Source organism: Mchenga conophoros, linkage group LG12 (genome assembly GCF_057382185.1).
Source record: "Mchenga conophoros isolate Kocher_MC1m ecotype Shallow Benthic linkage group LG12, M_conophoros_male_GT1.1, whole genome shotgun sequence".
Taxonomy (NCBI): domain Eukaryota; kingdom Metazoa; phylum Chordata; class Actinopteri; order Cichliformes; family Cichlidae; genus Mchenga; species Mchenga conophoros.
This window is the reverse complement of record NC_140537.1, coordinates 28,834,444-28,851,687: the sequence shown is the minus strand read 5'-3', so window position 1 is coordinate 28,851,687 and position 17,244 is coordinate 28,834,444. Positions and strand designations below refer to the sequence as shown.

Below are 17,244 nucleotides of genomic sequence, written 5' to 3'. Positions count from 1 at the left end.
GCATTAGAATAACTGACAGATTAGGTGAATTTTCATCATTGCCTTACAATGAAATGTTATGCTGGGTCAGGATATCAGGTGGAATAATCTGCTCCCACCAAACCAGATCCAAATCTCAAAGGATCCTCTTCCAACGCCCCCAGATCCCGGGCCATCAGGATCACTAACGACTCCAGCCATCCTGCTTACAAACTGTTCAGGCCACTGAGGTCAGGGAAACGCCTCTGTAGCCTGAAAACAAGAACTGAAAGGTTCAGGAGGAGTTTTTACCCACAAACAGTGAGACTCCTCAATCAAAACACAAATCGGACAACATGATGGACAATTCCATACACAGTATATAATTTTCCTTTGAGTTTTATCCTTATTTTTATTTGTACTTTATCATATACATCTGTATTTATGTAAATACGTACACTATAGCTCTTAACTATTACAGCGTAATATTTTGCACGATATTATACATTTTTATACTTTTATATAGATATTTTTTATTATAAGTTTAGTAAGATGCACAGTCCGGGGGGGAGTACTTTTTAGCCGGAAAAAACATTTCACTGTGTGTTGTACTAGTTATAACTACATGTGACAAATAAATAAAGAATTGAATTGAGATCATACATCCCTGTCCTGGTGCCAAAGCTTGTTTGGTGGGTGCCCATACAATATTAGTTGGGAGGCTTGATTTGATCATGTCAGCTACTGTCAGATGCTCCCTTATTCACAAATGGTCACCACAGCGGGTTGCTCAGCATGATGATTTGGCAGACGTTTATACACCAGGTGTTGTTCCTGATGCAACTCTAAAGGGATCTACTCCCCAGACCAAACCAAGGATGACCACACATAACGTCAAAAGGTATTTAATCTTGGAAGTTTGTTATTTAGTCATTTATTTTTATTCAACACACCAAGACTGAGACATCTAAAAGCTTTGTGTGTGAGTTCTGCTGAGAAGCTGCTGCTGCCAGGATGTCATCTCAGTGGTCTGCCAACACTGCAAGCTTTGTTCTAACTTCATGGCTCAAAATTGAAGTTTTTGACAGTAATTTAAGGAAGGAGTAACGGCTGCACTAGATGAAGATGTTTAAATTATACTGGAGAACTGCTGATTATTTTTGTATTTCACAGTGCCTCATTGTTGCTTCTTGCCAGGCAGACCTTGTAGAGCGAAATCAAGACAGGTCAGCAAAGTGCAGAATCAAACTGGCTCACACATTTGGCAGCTTGCTGAGGTATGTGGATGGAAAGAATAACTTTAATTGTGCATGCAAAGCTATTTTAAATTTGACGCAAATGTACAACATCAGCTTGATTCTGGGAAGTCCACAAGCTTTTCTTTTCTTTTTTTTTAATTTTTAATAAGAAGCAGAAAAAAATAAGTTTATCTGGTAAAACATATGTTGACCTCTAAACTACAATCTTTCTAATTTTATTATTTCCACAGCATACAGAGAAATGTTTAGTTTTAGACCTCAAACACCTTGGGGAACTCTATAATACCCCATGAAATTGTATCTCATATTTACTTATTTGCCAGAGGTGAAAGAACACAGGGCAATGCTCTACTACTGGAAAGTTTCCAAACATGCACAGACGTCACAGAGGTAATCATCTGACCCACGCCTTTTTTTCCACATAGATCTCACACAGCACAGTGTGATACCTATATTAGCACAGTATATGGGCTTGGAAAGTAAATAAATACTTTGCAGATCTGCATATCTATGTCTCCAGTCTTACCAAACAACTTAACAACATAATTCCAGCCAGACTCATCACATGCACCTGAAGTCCACCAATCATATTATATCTATTCACATCCAGCGTTGCTGGCTCCCCATTCCCGAACGCATCCAATACAAGATTCTGCTCCTAAACTTCAGACCATTTTGGCCTTGTCTTTTTAACTTTGTCATCAAAGCGCTCAACTTAAGCTATAGCCCTCTGATATAATCATTTCTGATCCTGTACATTCTGGTCATTTTCAGGTGAAATCTTAGCATCTTCAGCTTTGCCACCTCCAGGTTTACTCCTCAATTTACGACTCACAAAGACAGTGAATTTTTTTTGTTATAAGGCAACCTTGAATGTTTTGAAAGGCACCTGGAACCCTCAGGGGATCAAGTAATGTAGTATTGAGTCAGTCAGGTGCATTGTCTCATCTTATCACTTGAACTTTAGTGCCCTACTGAAATCAAAACATATACTTTCCTATACATTTTTATATAAATGGGTGTTAAAAATACGAAAAGTTACTTTGGACTGCCCTTTGTCACACAGTGTCACGCTCCTCCATTCAAGAATACATTTTAGTATGTCTTCTGATTTTTTTCAAAATTGTAAAAAAAAAATTCAAAAAGGACATAATTTCTTGGTCAATTTGTGCAGTGAAGCACTATGAAGGATATGGGTTATTGGCATTTCCATCACTGCTTGTTTCAGTGCACTGATGGCTCATTGTTAGTTTTTCATTAACGTAAAGCTGTACTGTGTGTACCCTCATTTGATTGCACGATGTGATAGATTACACACGCAGTGACATCTTAGACAGACAGACAGACAGACAGACAGATAGGATCTGTTATAGTGCCTTAAGGTAGTGAAAAAAGCAAAATAAAACATAAGAAATTGCGCTGTAACTATTTGCAGAGATGCGTAAAAACTTTTTTAGATGTCAGGTATCAGGCGCTGTTGGGGTAGCAGATGACACTTCCAGCTGGTGATGTGTGCACACAAAAAACAGTGGTGTCACTTTAACAGGGACCTTTGCGTGAGTGCACCCATTCTTCGTCTCATCAACTGAAACTGGCTTGCGAGCTAAGCTGATGATTTGGCAGCATGCCAGGCAGGGGGAGAGAGACCCCTTCCTTCTCCATACAACCAGCAGCCTTTTAAATATTCCTATAAGAGCTCCCATTGGATATTCTTTGTATGACTGGATTTTTTTTTAATGTTGGTATTGTAAAAACGCCGTCTCGTTTCAGTGCGTCTTTCAGCGTTCAACTGTTTTTTGGTTTTTGTTTGCTTGTTTCTTTTTTGAGAAGTAGCGCCTCCTGGATTCCTGGAACATTTCTATTTGAAGTGCTCTCTGGATGAGCAAAACATAAAAAGTAATTTAAAAAAGAAAGAAAGCGTATTTTCGCATTCTCTTTGGGTGTCTTGGAGTTTTCTTGAATTTTTGTCTGCATATTCCTTTCGCGTCTTTTGTCATATGTTGCCTATTTTTACCCTCATCTGTCCGGTAAGAAAACAAAGACGGGAATTGTATGATCTTCAGACCAATACAAAACAATTAATTGCGTCTGACGCCTATACACCCTTTAAGGGTTAAAGTGAGATAGGCTACTACGATTCATTCAACCTTTCCACGCCCTCAACGTAAACAAATGGGGGCTTGGCCAATAAGATCCGCCATAGATCAGCCGATGATCAGATGACCGAAAGGAGAAACTATTTAAAACTGTAATGACACGCTTCATTCACAGCTTACACATTTCTGGAGCCGGTTCTTAACAGGCGCACACGAAAACGCATCACCGGCTCTTTTGTTACCACTGAATTTCAATCGCTCACCAGCGCACCTCGTTGCCGGCAGTACTACCAAAAAACATTTTATATCCTAAGAAAGCTTTCATTTCGTCCACACTCATCTGTGGCTGAGAAATGAATCATAAAAGCGTTTTAATCAGGATTTTCCTACTATGTGCTTATCCGCTTTTTTCATCAGCAACTGAGGAAAACGCCGTTCTTAAAGGTAAGAAATGGCTTTTTTGTCTATTCATTCGCTAATTGCTCTCTAAAATAAAGGGAGAGGGTGAAAACCTCACGTCTAGCATACAGCGGGGTATATATCATACGCCTGAGAAAATCCTAAAATTCTCCCACGTCTCGCTTGATTAATGCGCGTCATTTTTAGACTAAATTACACATTTGAACAAGTGTGGCGGGCAGAGCAAAGCAGAAAAACTGGAATGGATTTAAAGGACACGAGGGCGACGCGTCCTTTTTGGAAGGAGTCTTCAAGTAGAGCCAGGACACAACGCCACGTCTGTGCGCTGCCCTTGGAAAGATGTCCTGCTGAATCCGCGTTTTACTGCAGACTTCACGAGATCGTTTTTATTACCCAGCTCAGCTGAAATCATTTTGGTCTGTGTGGCCCATTGGGGCGTTGAGTTCATGTTGAGCACACTGTGAAGTTCCTTGACACAATGTGCGATGTTGGCTATAACTAAAACTGATCTTTACTTGCTGCGAGGGTAAACCAGACTTCATTCGGTTCATTAAGAGCGTAACACAATGAGACTAAATTAAAAGTCCTATTCAAAACCAATTCGGACTGTACATCTTTAAAATCAAGCACGGCTGCAATTATTTTTAAACTTGGAAACAGTCGGCTTCTTTCACCAGGCGTTTTAATCTCAGGCTTGAGACAGGTATGCTAAGTTGTGGCATAATTATGAGCTGTAGCTGCAGATTTGTGAAAAAGATGAACTGAAGAAGCATAGCGATGACTTTACTGCTTCTTGAGTCCAGCTTGCACCTAACCGTTGTTCAAGAGCAAATCTTGGCAGCAAAAGCAGGTTTATTTTGTTTTTCAGCCCCTAAAGGCTGAAAATAAAGACAATATAAACAGTCAATTTTTATATTTATTATTGTGCATTTTTCTCCTCAGGTGAAGACAGTGGGCAGAATGACTTGTCAACAGACAGCCACTCTGTTGCTGGCATCATCAAGTACAACATGAGAAAGAGCTTAGATCTGGAGCAGGAGGGCTGCTACCTGAAAACTGGCAAGAATGACTGTCTAGAGAAATGTGGCTTCAATGCTACAGCCAAGACTATCTTCATCATCCATGGCTGGACGGTACATATGAATGATAATTTATATCTATCTGTTAATAAGCATCTGTGTAGTTTAGGTTATTTCTTTGGCTTCCTAGGTCACTTTCTTGACTTCAGAGTGAATCAAGCTTAAATGTTTTAACTATTTATTTTTGATTGTTGGGGGTAGCAGAAAGATGCTTACATAGTTAACAGTCTGACCAATGACTGACTTCTGCTGTCCTTTCCTCTTAGATGAGCGGGATGTTTGAACACTGGATGCACAAGCTCGTCTCTGCATTAATGCAACGTGAAAGTGAAGCCAACGTGGTGATTGTTGATTGGATATCAAGGGCCCAGCAGCTATACCCTGATGCAGTCAACCACACTTATGGTGTTGGCCTTGATATTGCAGCGCTGCTCAACTGGCTTCAGGTATGTACAGTAATTTAAAGAAGCTCCCACCCACCCAGAGTACCAAAACTAAACATTCAAATATTAGTAATGCTTCAGTGGGTTTCTATTCAGCCTTTTCTTTTTTTAAACTATAGAAAGTGAAAACTGATGTGCAACTACTTAATTGTAACATCCCAGTGGACACCAAGGTGCACTCGTGCATAACTTTATCAAAGGCAAAATGGCTTCATTTGCAGAACTGATGTATAAATGGCTTTCATCATAGCCTTAAAGTGTAACATTGTGCTTCTGATATAGTACAACATGGTTGCTCCATTTCTGAAATCTCTTTTTTTTTTTTTCTTTTTTTTTAGCGTAATATACTTGTTTTGTTTTTTTGCTTTGAGTACCTTTTTGTTTGTATGGTTCGTTTTCCCAATTTCCAAATAAGATCAGTGCATTTAGCACTTCTAAGGCAAAGACAACAATTCCCATTCAGTGGGACTGTTACAAAATTTTATCAGTAAATAAAAGGCAATTCAGAAAGCGTTCAGGCATCTTGCCATGTAGTTATAAATGTAGACAAAGAGTGTCACTGAGACAGAGGGTGGAGGCGCTGCTCCATGGAAGGAACTATCAGTGGATTCTGTTCGGGTTAACTGAGCCTGGCTCAGCTGCAGGCACAACTCATCATTGGCTGAAATCCAGGCTCTGTCCATTGTAGGCCACTGTGGCAGCAGCTGACATCTTTATATATATTTTTTTTATTGTTTCCTGAAACAGGATGAGCACCAGCTCCCTCTGGAGAATGTCCACCTGATTGGTTATAGTTTAGGTGCTCATGTGGCAGGCTACGCAGGAATGCATGTACGAGGGACCATTGGCAGAATCACTGGTAAGTTGGAAGTAATATGAGCCAGAAAAAATAGCCCTTTAATTTGAGGGTTGCCTCATTTGCTTGACCTTTCTAATCTTTGTTCTTCATAGGTCTAGACCCAGCAGGACCAATGTATGAGGGCGTGGAGAAGGAGAAGCGCCTCTCACCAGATGATGCCGACTTTGTGGATGTTCTGCACACATACACTCGGGAGGCTTTGGGTGTGAGCATTGGAATCCAGCAGCCAATTGGGGACATTGATATCTATCCTAATGGCGGTGACGTGCAGCCGGGCTGTGGACTTGGGGACGTGCTGGCAGTGGCAGGAAGTAAGTGGCTGAAAGTCTTTACTTTTGCATGTATCCCCTATGTTTAAAAAAAAAAAAAAAGAAGAAAAAGAATCCTACTGACCTTTAAACTATAATCTACTATACTCAACTTTTCTAGATTTCATGGAGGTGATGAAGTGTGAACACGAGCGCGCTGTGCACTTGTTTGTGGACTCTCTGATGAACAAGGAGCACCTGAGCTATGCCTTCCAGTGCACTGGGCCCGACCGCTTCAAGAAGGGAATCTGCCTGAGCTGTCGCAAAAACCGCTGCAACAAAATTGGCTACAATGCCACAAAAATGCGCAAGAGGCGTAACAGTAAAATGTATCTGAAAACCCGGGCTGACACACCTTTCGCAGGTGAGATACAAGAAGAATGAAATGTGTGAAATGTTATGACGTGTACTTCCTAGAGCAAAAGTGATAAGCAAGTACTATAACCCAATCTGTTTTCATATCTTTAACCTCTATATCTAACTTGTTTTATGATTTTACAGTTGCAGTGTAAACTACTACTGTACACACACCTACACTAGATCAAGTATTAACTCTTGCTTTTTGTTCAAGGCTACCACTACCAGATGAAGATGCACGTGTTCAACAAAAAACAGTCTGATGATGCTGATCCCATCTTCAATGTCAAGTTGTATGGCGAGCACAAGGACACAGCTGATATGTTTGTTGACGTGTAAGTTCAAAACCTAAACCCTTCCTGCCAAACCAGTCTTCTTTCACAATGTCTCAACATGACAATGTGTAAATCGCTAACGGCTCAGTTACAGTCCTTCTGTATGCACAGTGTGGTAGTTGTTTTTGACTGAATGTTGTACTGAGAAACAGATTATTTCTATACATTTAGAATTTTCAACTCGAGTGCTTGTTCTGAATTTTTTCAAAGTGGTCTTGGGCTGTACAACAAATTTGGTGGCAGACTGAAGCGAACAGCAGTTTTCATAAATATACAAGCGTGCCAGGGCTATATGACAGCTCTCTGAAGACTGTTTATTTTAGAGGTCTACTTTAGTTGCAAATGCTTGATCTTAAAAAATGGTGGACTTAAACACAGCTTCCTTTTAACGTGTTTTTTTTTTTTTTTTTAAACAAATTTCTTACTACTTGTGCAGCCGCGATAACACCATTGGTCTGAACATGACAAACACCTTCCTGGTTTTTGCCGAGGAAGAGATTGGTGAAGTGCTCAGGATCCGTCTGAGTTGGGAAGGAGAATCCGACTCCTGGAGCTCTATGTGGAAAAACATCAAGAAGAATTTCTGGGGCTGGAACGCCAACCCTTCCAAACCCGTGCTTGAAGTTCGTCGGATGCGTGTGAAAGCTGGAGAATCACAGAAAAAGTGAGCTGAAGGGTCAAAACTGCAGTTGCCAGTCTTAATGGTGCAGAATTAATTTTAATTAATCTGTTCAGACACTGACTGATGCTTTGTGGTGTTACAGGTATGCTTTCTGTGCCGAAGACTCTTCAAAAACAGAAATCTCTCCAGGGGAATATATCAATTTTATTAAATGCCCTGATGGCTGGGATGCGAAACCGAGAAAACGGTATGAAAAGTTGAAAAACTGGAAAAATTCAAATTTATCATTACCTGGTCCTGTAACTTAAAGTTGTGTTTATGGTGTATGTAATTATTCTGCTCTTTCTGATCAACAGGGTGCCCATGTAACAACTCGGCTCTCCCAACAACCAATGCACCATCACCATGGGGGAATCCAACATGAATCAGGAAGAAGCTGTGCCCTCTGTATTTGAGCACTTAGGCTTAATCAGCACGTGGTGAAGGGGGGAAGTGGGCGGGGGGGTTCAGCTCTAGTGGAAGGTTTCCACTGACTTCTGAAAATAAGAACGATGGGTTTCTCTCAGCATGCGGCGGTTGCAAAATGGTGCACAGCCTGGAAGTGGTGGGACTCTCAACTGTGTGGGTTGCCTGAGAAGTTACAGAAAGTTCCTCTGTGTGGACTAGTGAAGTAGAGATTTCTGCCAGTGGACACACCAGCAGTTATAGTCACTGTACTGTACAATTTTTAAAATATTTATTTATGAATAAATGAAAGCACTGCAAGACAACCTTATTTATCAGAGCACACCCCATAATGGAGCGCATGTTGAATGAGTTTCTTCGAGATGCAGTATTTGTGTATTAATGTGTGTGTTTGTACCTGTGAAGTGTGCCTTTCTGCTGAAAGAGATTGCTGATACACTGTTTAATTGAAGGAGATGTCAGTCTTATTGGATCCTACCTTTCTGTGCTTTTGTGTGTAGTTACTGTATGTGACTTACTTTTGAGGGGATGTGTCTGTACATAATGTAAATACATTTGTTTCTTTTGGAGAAATAAATTCACACTTTGTTTGTAGCAGCTTGTGCCTTGTCCATCATTTCAAGATTAAATCGGTGTTGTGGCCTACTCACAACATAGAAGATGAAACTATTTAACCTGAAGATTCACTTTGATTTTTCAGTAATCAGAGCATGTATATTTGTCACACTGTCATGTTCATGTGACATTTCTGTATGACTCAACTTTAGGAGAACGCTGAAAGTGAATCTTTTCTGAAAAAGACTCCACTACTGCTTGTGAGAACATGCTTTTTACAGCTCACACTGCAACTGATGCTTGAACTTCAAGCGCGCCTGTTACCTCCTGTGAGGATTCACTTTATATTTGAAATATAAGCTGAACACCTTTCATTATAAAAGGAGTTTGATGCTATTCTGAGAAACTAGAAGAAATAGCTAAATGTCATGGGGTAAATTTGCAGTGTAGTACACTCTGATTTCTGCTCTGCTTGTAAAATTTGTTTTTTTTCTCAGGCCTTGAAAGATGTCAGGAGAAACGTCAGCATTGACGTTTCTCCTGACATCATTCTGAATAAACAGGAAAACCTATGACACTTCATGGTTCATAGCATACAGTGGCATGGTTCAACCATGGCATAGGTTGAGCTGAGCAGAATTTTTTTTGTTTGTTTGTTTCTTGTATACATGTTGACTCACTTTATTCTGCTGTAACACAACACGCAGTTAATATCCAACTGGATGTGTTCCTTCCACAAGCTTTTCCAGTCTTTAATGAGACATCCATTTACTGGAGCAGGACCCCCCACCCACCCCAAACACAAACACACACACTCACTCACTTTTTTCCCATCATATTACTCCTTCACAAACATCTACGTCACAACTGCTATCCTGTGATGTTTCACTGAAATTATTTGAATACATCTAGACACTTGATATCATTCGGTTGCCTTGACTAAACATGGGAAAAGAGTGTAATAAGCTGACAGATGTGTGTGAAATAGTGTACTTGAAGATTTCTAGGTCTAGTAATGCCTTCAGATGTGCTGTATGTAACGTGAGATGGGTCCTTGTGATCGTCGCTGCTGCCTGGCAGCTATTTACGTATGATCTATATCAAGACTTCCTATCTCTGTCAAAGTTTTAATTGTTTTCCTGTTCTGCTGTCTGATTGCTATCTTCAGTGGTTACTTTTGCCTGTGTACAACTCTGCTGACCCATTTTCACCAAGACAAACAAACATCTGCTCAGAAAATGTCTGTGGTTAAAGGCATGAAGCTGGTTTTACCACCACGCTAAGCTGACCACACAATATTGTTTCAGTGACTCACTCCAGTTTCATAGTCATAGGGTATTTTAATGCCATTAATGTCATCTGCCTCCAGAATGGAAAACAAGCCATAGCCTTTAGCTTTTAGTCACTGTTTGAAACATGTCTTTTCTATAACTGGAACTTATTGGCATCTTGACTTATTCAGAAATGATGAAAATGCAAAGGAATCTTAACCTCAGTACAGACAGAACATTTTCAAAACCTCTGATGGTTAAATATAAAATGCCAAACAAACCTTGCGGTGGTTAAACTTCTGCTTTCTTGGTGTTTTGTAAACTGATGTGTTTTATTAAATTTTTATTTAATTTAATGATAAAAAACTGTCAGTTTTGTCATTTTGTGTCCACCAATTTTCACCATCACACCATCACCATGGTGGAGCCATAACAACCCATGATATAGAAGTTTTAAAACAATTGAACCTGAGGATTCTCTTTGATGTTTTGTTAATTCAGATATTTTCTGTTCATGTTTGGATTAAGGCATCGAAACAAGTACTTCGCACGCACATTTGAAACTCCTGCACGACCCATCGTTATGAGAAATTTGCAAACGAAAGTCATCTTGAAAAGTGAATCTGCTACCATATAATGCACTTGTGAGTGTATGCACGTGCCAACTAGCAAAAAAGAAATTGTCTTTTTCTTTGAAGTTTATCATCTTTGTCTGTAGATTCTGTTTCTGAAAGTATCAAGTGTTTACAATTTCCATGAAATGTATTTAACGTTAGCATGCTTGTACCCGATATCGTCAAATAAATACCACAATTCAGGGGATTTTCCACTTACAAAACTGAAACCATTATTCTCAGAACACGAAACTCCCAATAAGCCACTTCCATGCAGTGAGTGTTTTGCAATGATGTTTTTGAGACTTTATACAGGACTATTGAGAAAAAGTTCTGGATCCATACTGTTTCCACAAAGTATAAGTTACAAAAACATTCAGACACAGCTTCCCCACAGCTATTTGACATCGGTCATGGCCTTCCAAATAAGCATACAGGCAGATTACATACTACCTCACAAAGCCACTTTAACTGGTTAAAGTAGCGAGAATATGAAAATTTGCTTTTCATTTCCTCATACACCTTCTCTCCTCTACACCAAAACAAAATAATGTGCTTGGCAGCTAAGCACATTATGCTGTGACAGATATGAAACCCTCTCTGGGTTTGATATCTGTCACATCTAAGCAGTGACAGATATCAAGCTGGTTTCTTCAAAAGTGCAGAAATGTAACCAAGCATGATCACAGTGACAGTGGTACCAGGTTAATGTTATGTCAGTGAACACCTTATTAAGCATGTTGGCATGTTTCCCGGCATTTGGATGAGAACATCAATGTATGCACCAAGTTTGTGTTTATCCACTCTCTAACTATTAAAAACTCTCACTCACAACCTTGAACGTAAAGTCAGAGGATTACCAAAGTCAGCGGGATTTGGGGGAATCTCTTCCAAATTTCACGTCATTTTTAAATACAAAGCTGTTCTACTGTCATGAAATTAAAAGACTCAACAAGAAATAGCAGAACAAGATGAATAATCAGCCACAGACCACATGCTTTATGTGTGTGTTTATATTTCGCCAGTGTATGCTTGTTTAAATGGGGCCTGGTCTCTGAAGCAGAAATGTGATTAAAATAGGTTTTAGGCAAACCTGTCCTACATTTGCAGTCCAGCTGTAATTCATTTGTGCATGTCCTGGAAAATCTAAATCTAAATATTTTTATTGCAAGGTCCTGCAAGCAGTGGCTCTGTAGTTTCTCCCAGCAACACAACATGAGCTGTCCTGTGTTGTTGGTTGCCCTGGAGCCACGTGCCTTGCAGATTAAAGGGTGGCTGTGCGTACATTGCCACATGTTATGTTGTTGGCATTATACCAGTGACTGCAGTGCGATCAATAGCACAGAGTGGTGGTGGGAAGCGGGGGAGTTCACCTCACATGACCCTATAGCCAGGAGGGAGGAACCACTTTAACCTTGTTTATAGGGCGTTCAATGACATCACAGTGGTCAATTAGAGACACTTTGAGCAGAAATGAATGTTGACCTCTCTGGGTTTACGGTACAAAGTGTGCTGACGGCTCACTGGTTTTGGCAAGCCAGCCTGGCATGAGCGGAAAGCACTCTGAGGTCACATGTACTAACTCTGTTTCCAAGGAAGACATCTGCTACATTTTCTAGGAGATGTTACAAAGTTGGTGAAGTTGGGCCTAAAGCTGTACCATCTCCGAACAAGTAATTGTCTACACATTGAAGATGCTATAATAAAAGGCTGGCAGGTTAAACTAGATTAGACAGCCATAAAATATTCTTTACTTTACCTGTGACAAACTTGCAGTTTATTTTCACTTTTGGCCATAATACAACAAAGTGAAGTGAAGATGGAGGGATATTTACTTGATTACAGCTGCTGCCTTGTATGAAAGACACTTTTTTTGTTTGTTTGTTATGAAATAGGCTAAATTTTATTTTCCCACCCCACCTTATCAAACAGAAAATCAAGATTATTCTCAAGTGCTATGCTAAGCAATGAGGGGAAGCTGTGACTGGGCATTCATTGCAACTTTTTGAACTGCTTTTAACCCCTTTTCTTGTTACAGTGTTCTTGCAGGTTCACAGAGACAATGAACTCTGATATCCCTGAACCAAATCCCAGATCAACCCCAGAAAAAAAACCAATTACCTTACTGTGTCTCAAGAAGAGGTTATGGACAAAGTTGCTGAAATGTACAACACAAATAACTCTTTTTTTGTTTATGTTTTTGCTGCCAGTTGACCTGATAGAAAGCTGACATTCTGAAGTGACACTGCAAACACAACAAAGCTGATTTGTGTTAGATCGTTACCATCTTTGTTTCTATGGTGACATAGACACTGTAGTTATGAGGTGGATTATGAAGACTGTGGTCCAGACTTTAGGTTGTCTTTTATGATTTTAGTGACCTTTGGTTTTTTGCATTTAGTGCCATCTTCAGGTTACAGTAGTAGATACTAGGATTGACATGTTTATTACAAAACCTCACTGTAAATGAATTAACAGCAACACTTTTTGATGTAAATGATATTGCAGAAAAGTTGCTGTAAATTATTTTTACATAAACTTCATCTAGCTGCTAGTATTTAAAAATGACAAATTTGATGGAATGTCCACTCCCAGGAATGTTGCAGTATTGTCATACATGAATGCTCCAGACCAGCAAAGTGCAAAAACCTCTGCTTTTATAGTGCAAGGAGCAATGTGGCACAGCAACCGGCTTCTACTTACTTTCAAATTAACATGCAGTGGTGTTCTTCACAGGACTGTACAGGACTTCATATGATCATATCTTTAATGCTGGAAGAGAACGCAAATATTTGTAAATTGTTTTCATTGAGATTTATCGGATGATTTTTTTTATGTATAAAATTTTGTAAAACAGTAATTTCCCAACTTTTGTGGTAAATAAAGTGTTTTTACTTATTTCTCCTTCTTCTTATTCTCCTTCAGTAATAAATGTGATCTTGCTTGGTTCCAGTTTAGAGCATTATGACAGTCAGCAGAATTCTGGTGACAATAAGTACAAAGCTACTTTCCCCAAAATCGTCTTCTTGCTGTATTTATTGTTTTGCCCATGGACAGTGGTGCGTGTTGTGCACATGCTAAATATATTGACGTCAGATGGAAAAATGTGTTCACATACAAGAGGAATGTGTTGTTTGTGGGTGGGAAGGTGCCACCCACTATGACTGTCATTAGCCTATCATAAATTGCCCGAGCACCCAGAGGCTACATGGTTTAAGTTCAGTGTTTATGCTTTGCAGGTACATAACAAGTTTGTTTAAGAGGCTGTAATTATATACCCTGGTCCCTATGTTGATATGTGTGTGTGTGTGTGTGTGTAGGATGGGGCTGGTGTGATGGGGGGAATTTTCCACAAGTCTCCTTCTAGTACTTGAGAATGTGTGGGTGGCATCAGCACCGTTATGCCATGTTGTGACAGACCAAGAGCGTTTTGAGGGTTATTAGTCACCTGTGATTTCAAGTGATTTTCAGTAAATTTATGTGGGCAGGTTTTATCTCCAGGATCATTTTACTCTTTTTAAAGATGTTTTTACACTCACTAATTTCAAATAAAAGTGAGTTGCACACCATTCAAATCTTATTTGGATCATTCTGTCCACTTTTGAGAGCTTTCCCCATGAAACCATCTCCAATTTATATAAAAATGTTATGGTACAAAGAAATTTTAGCTTCATATAAATACTTTTCAAGATGTATTTTTTGAGAAGTGGTGCGAGAAAGACCAGGGAAAACCTGGAAAGTTTCACAATAATCATAAATGTTCAAATTTTCATCCTGTCACAGTGTGCCAAAGCAGACTGTATGAATAGTGAATAGTGGACCCAGAATGCAGACACGAAGGAACGTGGAACAAAAACTTGAATTTGCAAAAAGGGAGCCGTTTAATGTCCCTGATGCAGAAATACAAAATAATGCATAAGGCAAGCAAAGACGAGAATAAACAATCTAAACTGAGGAATCTAAAGATACACAAAACCCTAAACATGAAACCTGGCGTTGCTACAAAGACACCTTGTACATGGAGACATAGCGCAAAAGACAACAGACGATTTGACACTGAACAAAGGAGGACAGAGGACTTAAGTACACAGAAAGATAATAAGGGGATGGGGAACAGGTGGGAACATAGCTGGGACAAATCAGACCCAACGAGACAAGAGGAAGCAAAACTAGACACTGCACACAGGACAGGGACTTTCACAATAAAACAGGAAACAGCATGGAACCCAGACACGACAACACAAACTCGACAATATAAGACATAAGATATGAAACACATAACAGGCAAGGGAAAATTAAACACAGGGGTAGAAGACACAAGCGGAATCTAAGAAACTATAATGGTAACTTGGGCATAATAGAATGAACTTAACTATGGACTTAACTATAAACCAAAAACATCAAAATAAACTAAAACTCAAAACGCTGGGTCAACAGACCCAGGATTGTGACATGGCCTGGCTGATTAAAATCAGAATAACCAATTTGTAAAAATAAGATATTACTTTTTTAAAATACAAAATTTGCCAAAGTCTTGAGCCATCCACCATTTCTTTATATTTTGTTTCTAATAGTATTTTTGCACCAGCAAATTGATTTTGCTAGAGCTATTAGCTGCAGTGCAGTGTGTCCTTAAACAATTTTTGCAAACTGGACAAGTGGGGAACACTTGTATTATTTGCAAAGTCATGTCCTTAAGAAATAGGAAATAATCCAGCAAATACCTGACACAAAGCTTAAAAGCTGCATGTGGCCCTTCAACTGATCTATCTACTGTTTGGAGATGTAATTCAGTCAGGTGCACATGGAGAGCTTGTGAAAATTGATGGAATTATGGTCATCATACCAAATATTGACTTTTAAGCTTGTTACATTTGTGCAAACTCTGTTATTGCCTTATGTACTGTGTTTTCATGTTTGCAGATGTTTCGATATATGTTTGCAACTATTTCCCATTTTTTAAGAAAATACATGGCTCAAGGATTTTGACCAGTACTTTATAGTATATGCTCCCTTTTTATTTAATACCAGCAGCACATCTAAACAAAATTGTGAAGTGGCATTTTGTGCTGCATCATCACTTCTTTTAAAAGCACTCTTTTCCTTTTCAGGAACTGATGAGACTTTAAATGTCCATCTCTTGCTTGATATAATATTTTGGCTCCTCAACAATTCAGTCCCACTGTGTATTTTAGCTAAAACCATTCTGTAATCAGATTTGTAGTAAAAATATATATATACTGATGGAAACAATTAAGAGAACACTCAAATCAGTAATTGGGTTTTGAAGAACAAAATAATCAAGTTGACAATCTTTCTGCCGTGCATGTTTGTTAAGAACAAAATCCCATAACAATGGCCAGTGGATACCAAAATAATCTATCCTCAGAGTGCTCTATTCTAAATCCCACCAGAAGTCAAGGTTAGATTGTCAGAGTATTCCCCTAACTGTTTTTGAGCAGTACATATTTCTGGAATCATCACTCATCAGTTATATGAAACGGAAACGGACTAAGATTGTCAGGTCAGGCTTCGGGTCATTGTCCTAATGCAGAGCTCCAACACAGCTGGACTTGTGTCCTCACTGCCCTCTCAGATGATGACTTACTAAGTAAACAATGTGCAGTTATCACCATGATCCTACAATGACAAAAAGGGCATGTTGGATTTACTTAATTCAATAGTGTACATTGGTTGCACACAAATGTTTTGCTTTGGCAGAAACTTAAACAACTGAGTTAAATCAATATAACTTTTCCGTATTAACAAACCTGTGCATTTTGTGTTCATAAAACGTGATTGAAACATGTTTAGATGAAGTAAGTTGAGCTCTTGGAATATTTTAATCCTTCACAATTTTGTCATTTTATTTCAACACTATTCAATAGCTTTTATCCCAGGTCACTTAAATATTACATGTTGTCTTCATATTACATAATGTTCAGCAAAATCTAGAGTCTGGTTACTATAAAAATCAAATGGATCTACAACAGCTAATCCTCCTATCTTTATCCTGGTTGCAGGGAAATAACCCTGAAGTGATAAGTTACTTGGTTATCACAGAGACAAACAACCATTGGCCACTTACATTCACAGGTAATTTAGAATCACCAATTAACCTAACTCTAATAACTGCATGACTTTTAACTGTGGGAGGAAACCAGAATGCCCAGAGAGAAACCTGCAAACTAGCCGAGATTGTGGATTTGAACACAGGACCTTCTTAATGTGAAGCAACAGCATTAACCGCCACCAATCCATGCCTTTGTCGTTGACAGGTTAAACCACAATAAATAGCAATAGCATACACATAGTGTGTGTGTAGTTGTCTGCCTCTTATAACTCCAGTGATTTTCCTGAAGTTTGACATCTCGTGCGATCTTGTGAATTTCATGAGTTCAGCAACTAACCACTCTTACTAGATTGTATCATGTAATCTAAACAAGAACAAATTAAGTTGTTGAATTTGTTACAGATCCTTCATGATTTAATTAGGTTCATAGAAACATGAAATTATTGTGTTCAAATTACAAGTTAGACTTTTTTAATGTAACAACCACCAAATTTATTTACCAAGAAAAGTAGAGGAGGCTGCTCGACTTG

At 39.0% G+C, this 17,244-nt stretch overlaps 1 protein-coding gene across 1 annotated transcript; it reads left to right on the top strand.

Annotated features, from left to right (window-relative positions):
* Positions 1 to 3,023: 3,023 nt before the first annotated feature.
* On the top strand, positions 3,024 to 8,795 carry lipg (lipase, endothelial). The gene is made up of 10 exons (XM_085295076.1): positions 3,024 to 3,757; positions 4,676 to 4,866; positions 5,079 to 5,258; positions 6,003 to 6,114; positions 6,207 to 6,425; positions 6,544 to 6,786; positions 6,994 to 7,114; positions 7,551 to 7,778; positions 7,879 to 7,983; positions 8,093 to 8,795. Exons 1-10 carry the CDS (start codon positions 3,667 to 3,669, stop codon positions 8,103 to 8,105), a joined length of 1,503 nt encoding a protein of 500 aa, XP_085151202.1. The 5' UTR covers positions 3,024 to 3,666; the 3' UTR covers positions 8,106 to 8,795.
* The last annotated feature ends 8,449 nt before the right edge of the window (positions 8,796 to 17,244 follow it).

Coding starts and splice junctions, on each gene's coding strand:
- lipg (XM_085295076.1), top strand. CDS start 3,667: ATGAATCATAAAAGCGTTTTAATCAGGATTTTCCTACTATGTGCTTAT. Junction 7,115..7,550: donor GCTGATATGTTTGTTGACGT/GTAAGTTCAAAA, acceptor CTACTTGTGCAG/CCGCGATAACACCATTGGTC. Junction 7,779..7,878: donor GCTGGAGAATCACAGAAAAA/GTGAGCTGAAGG, acceptor GTGGTGTTACAG/GTATGCTTTCTGTGCCGAAG.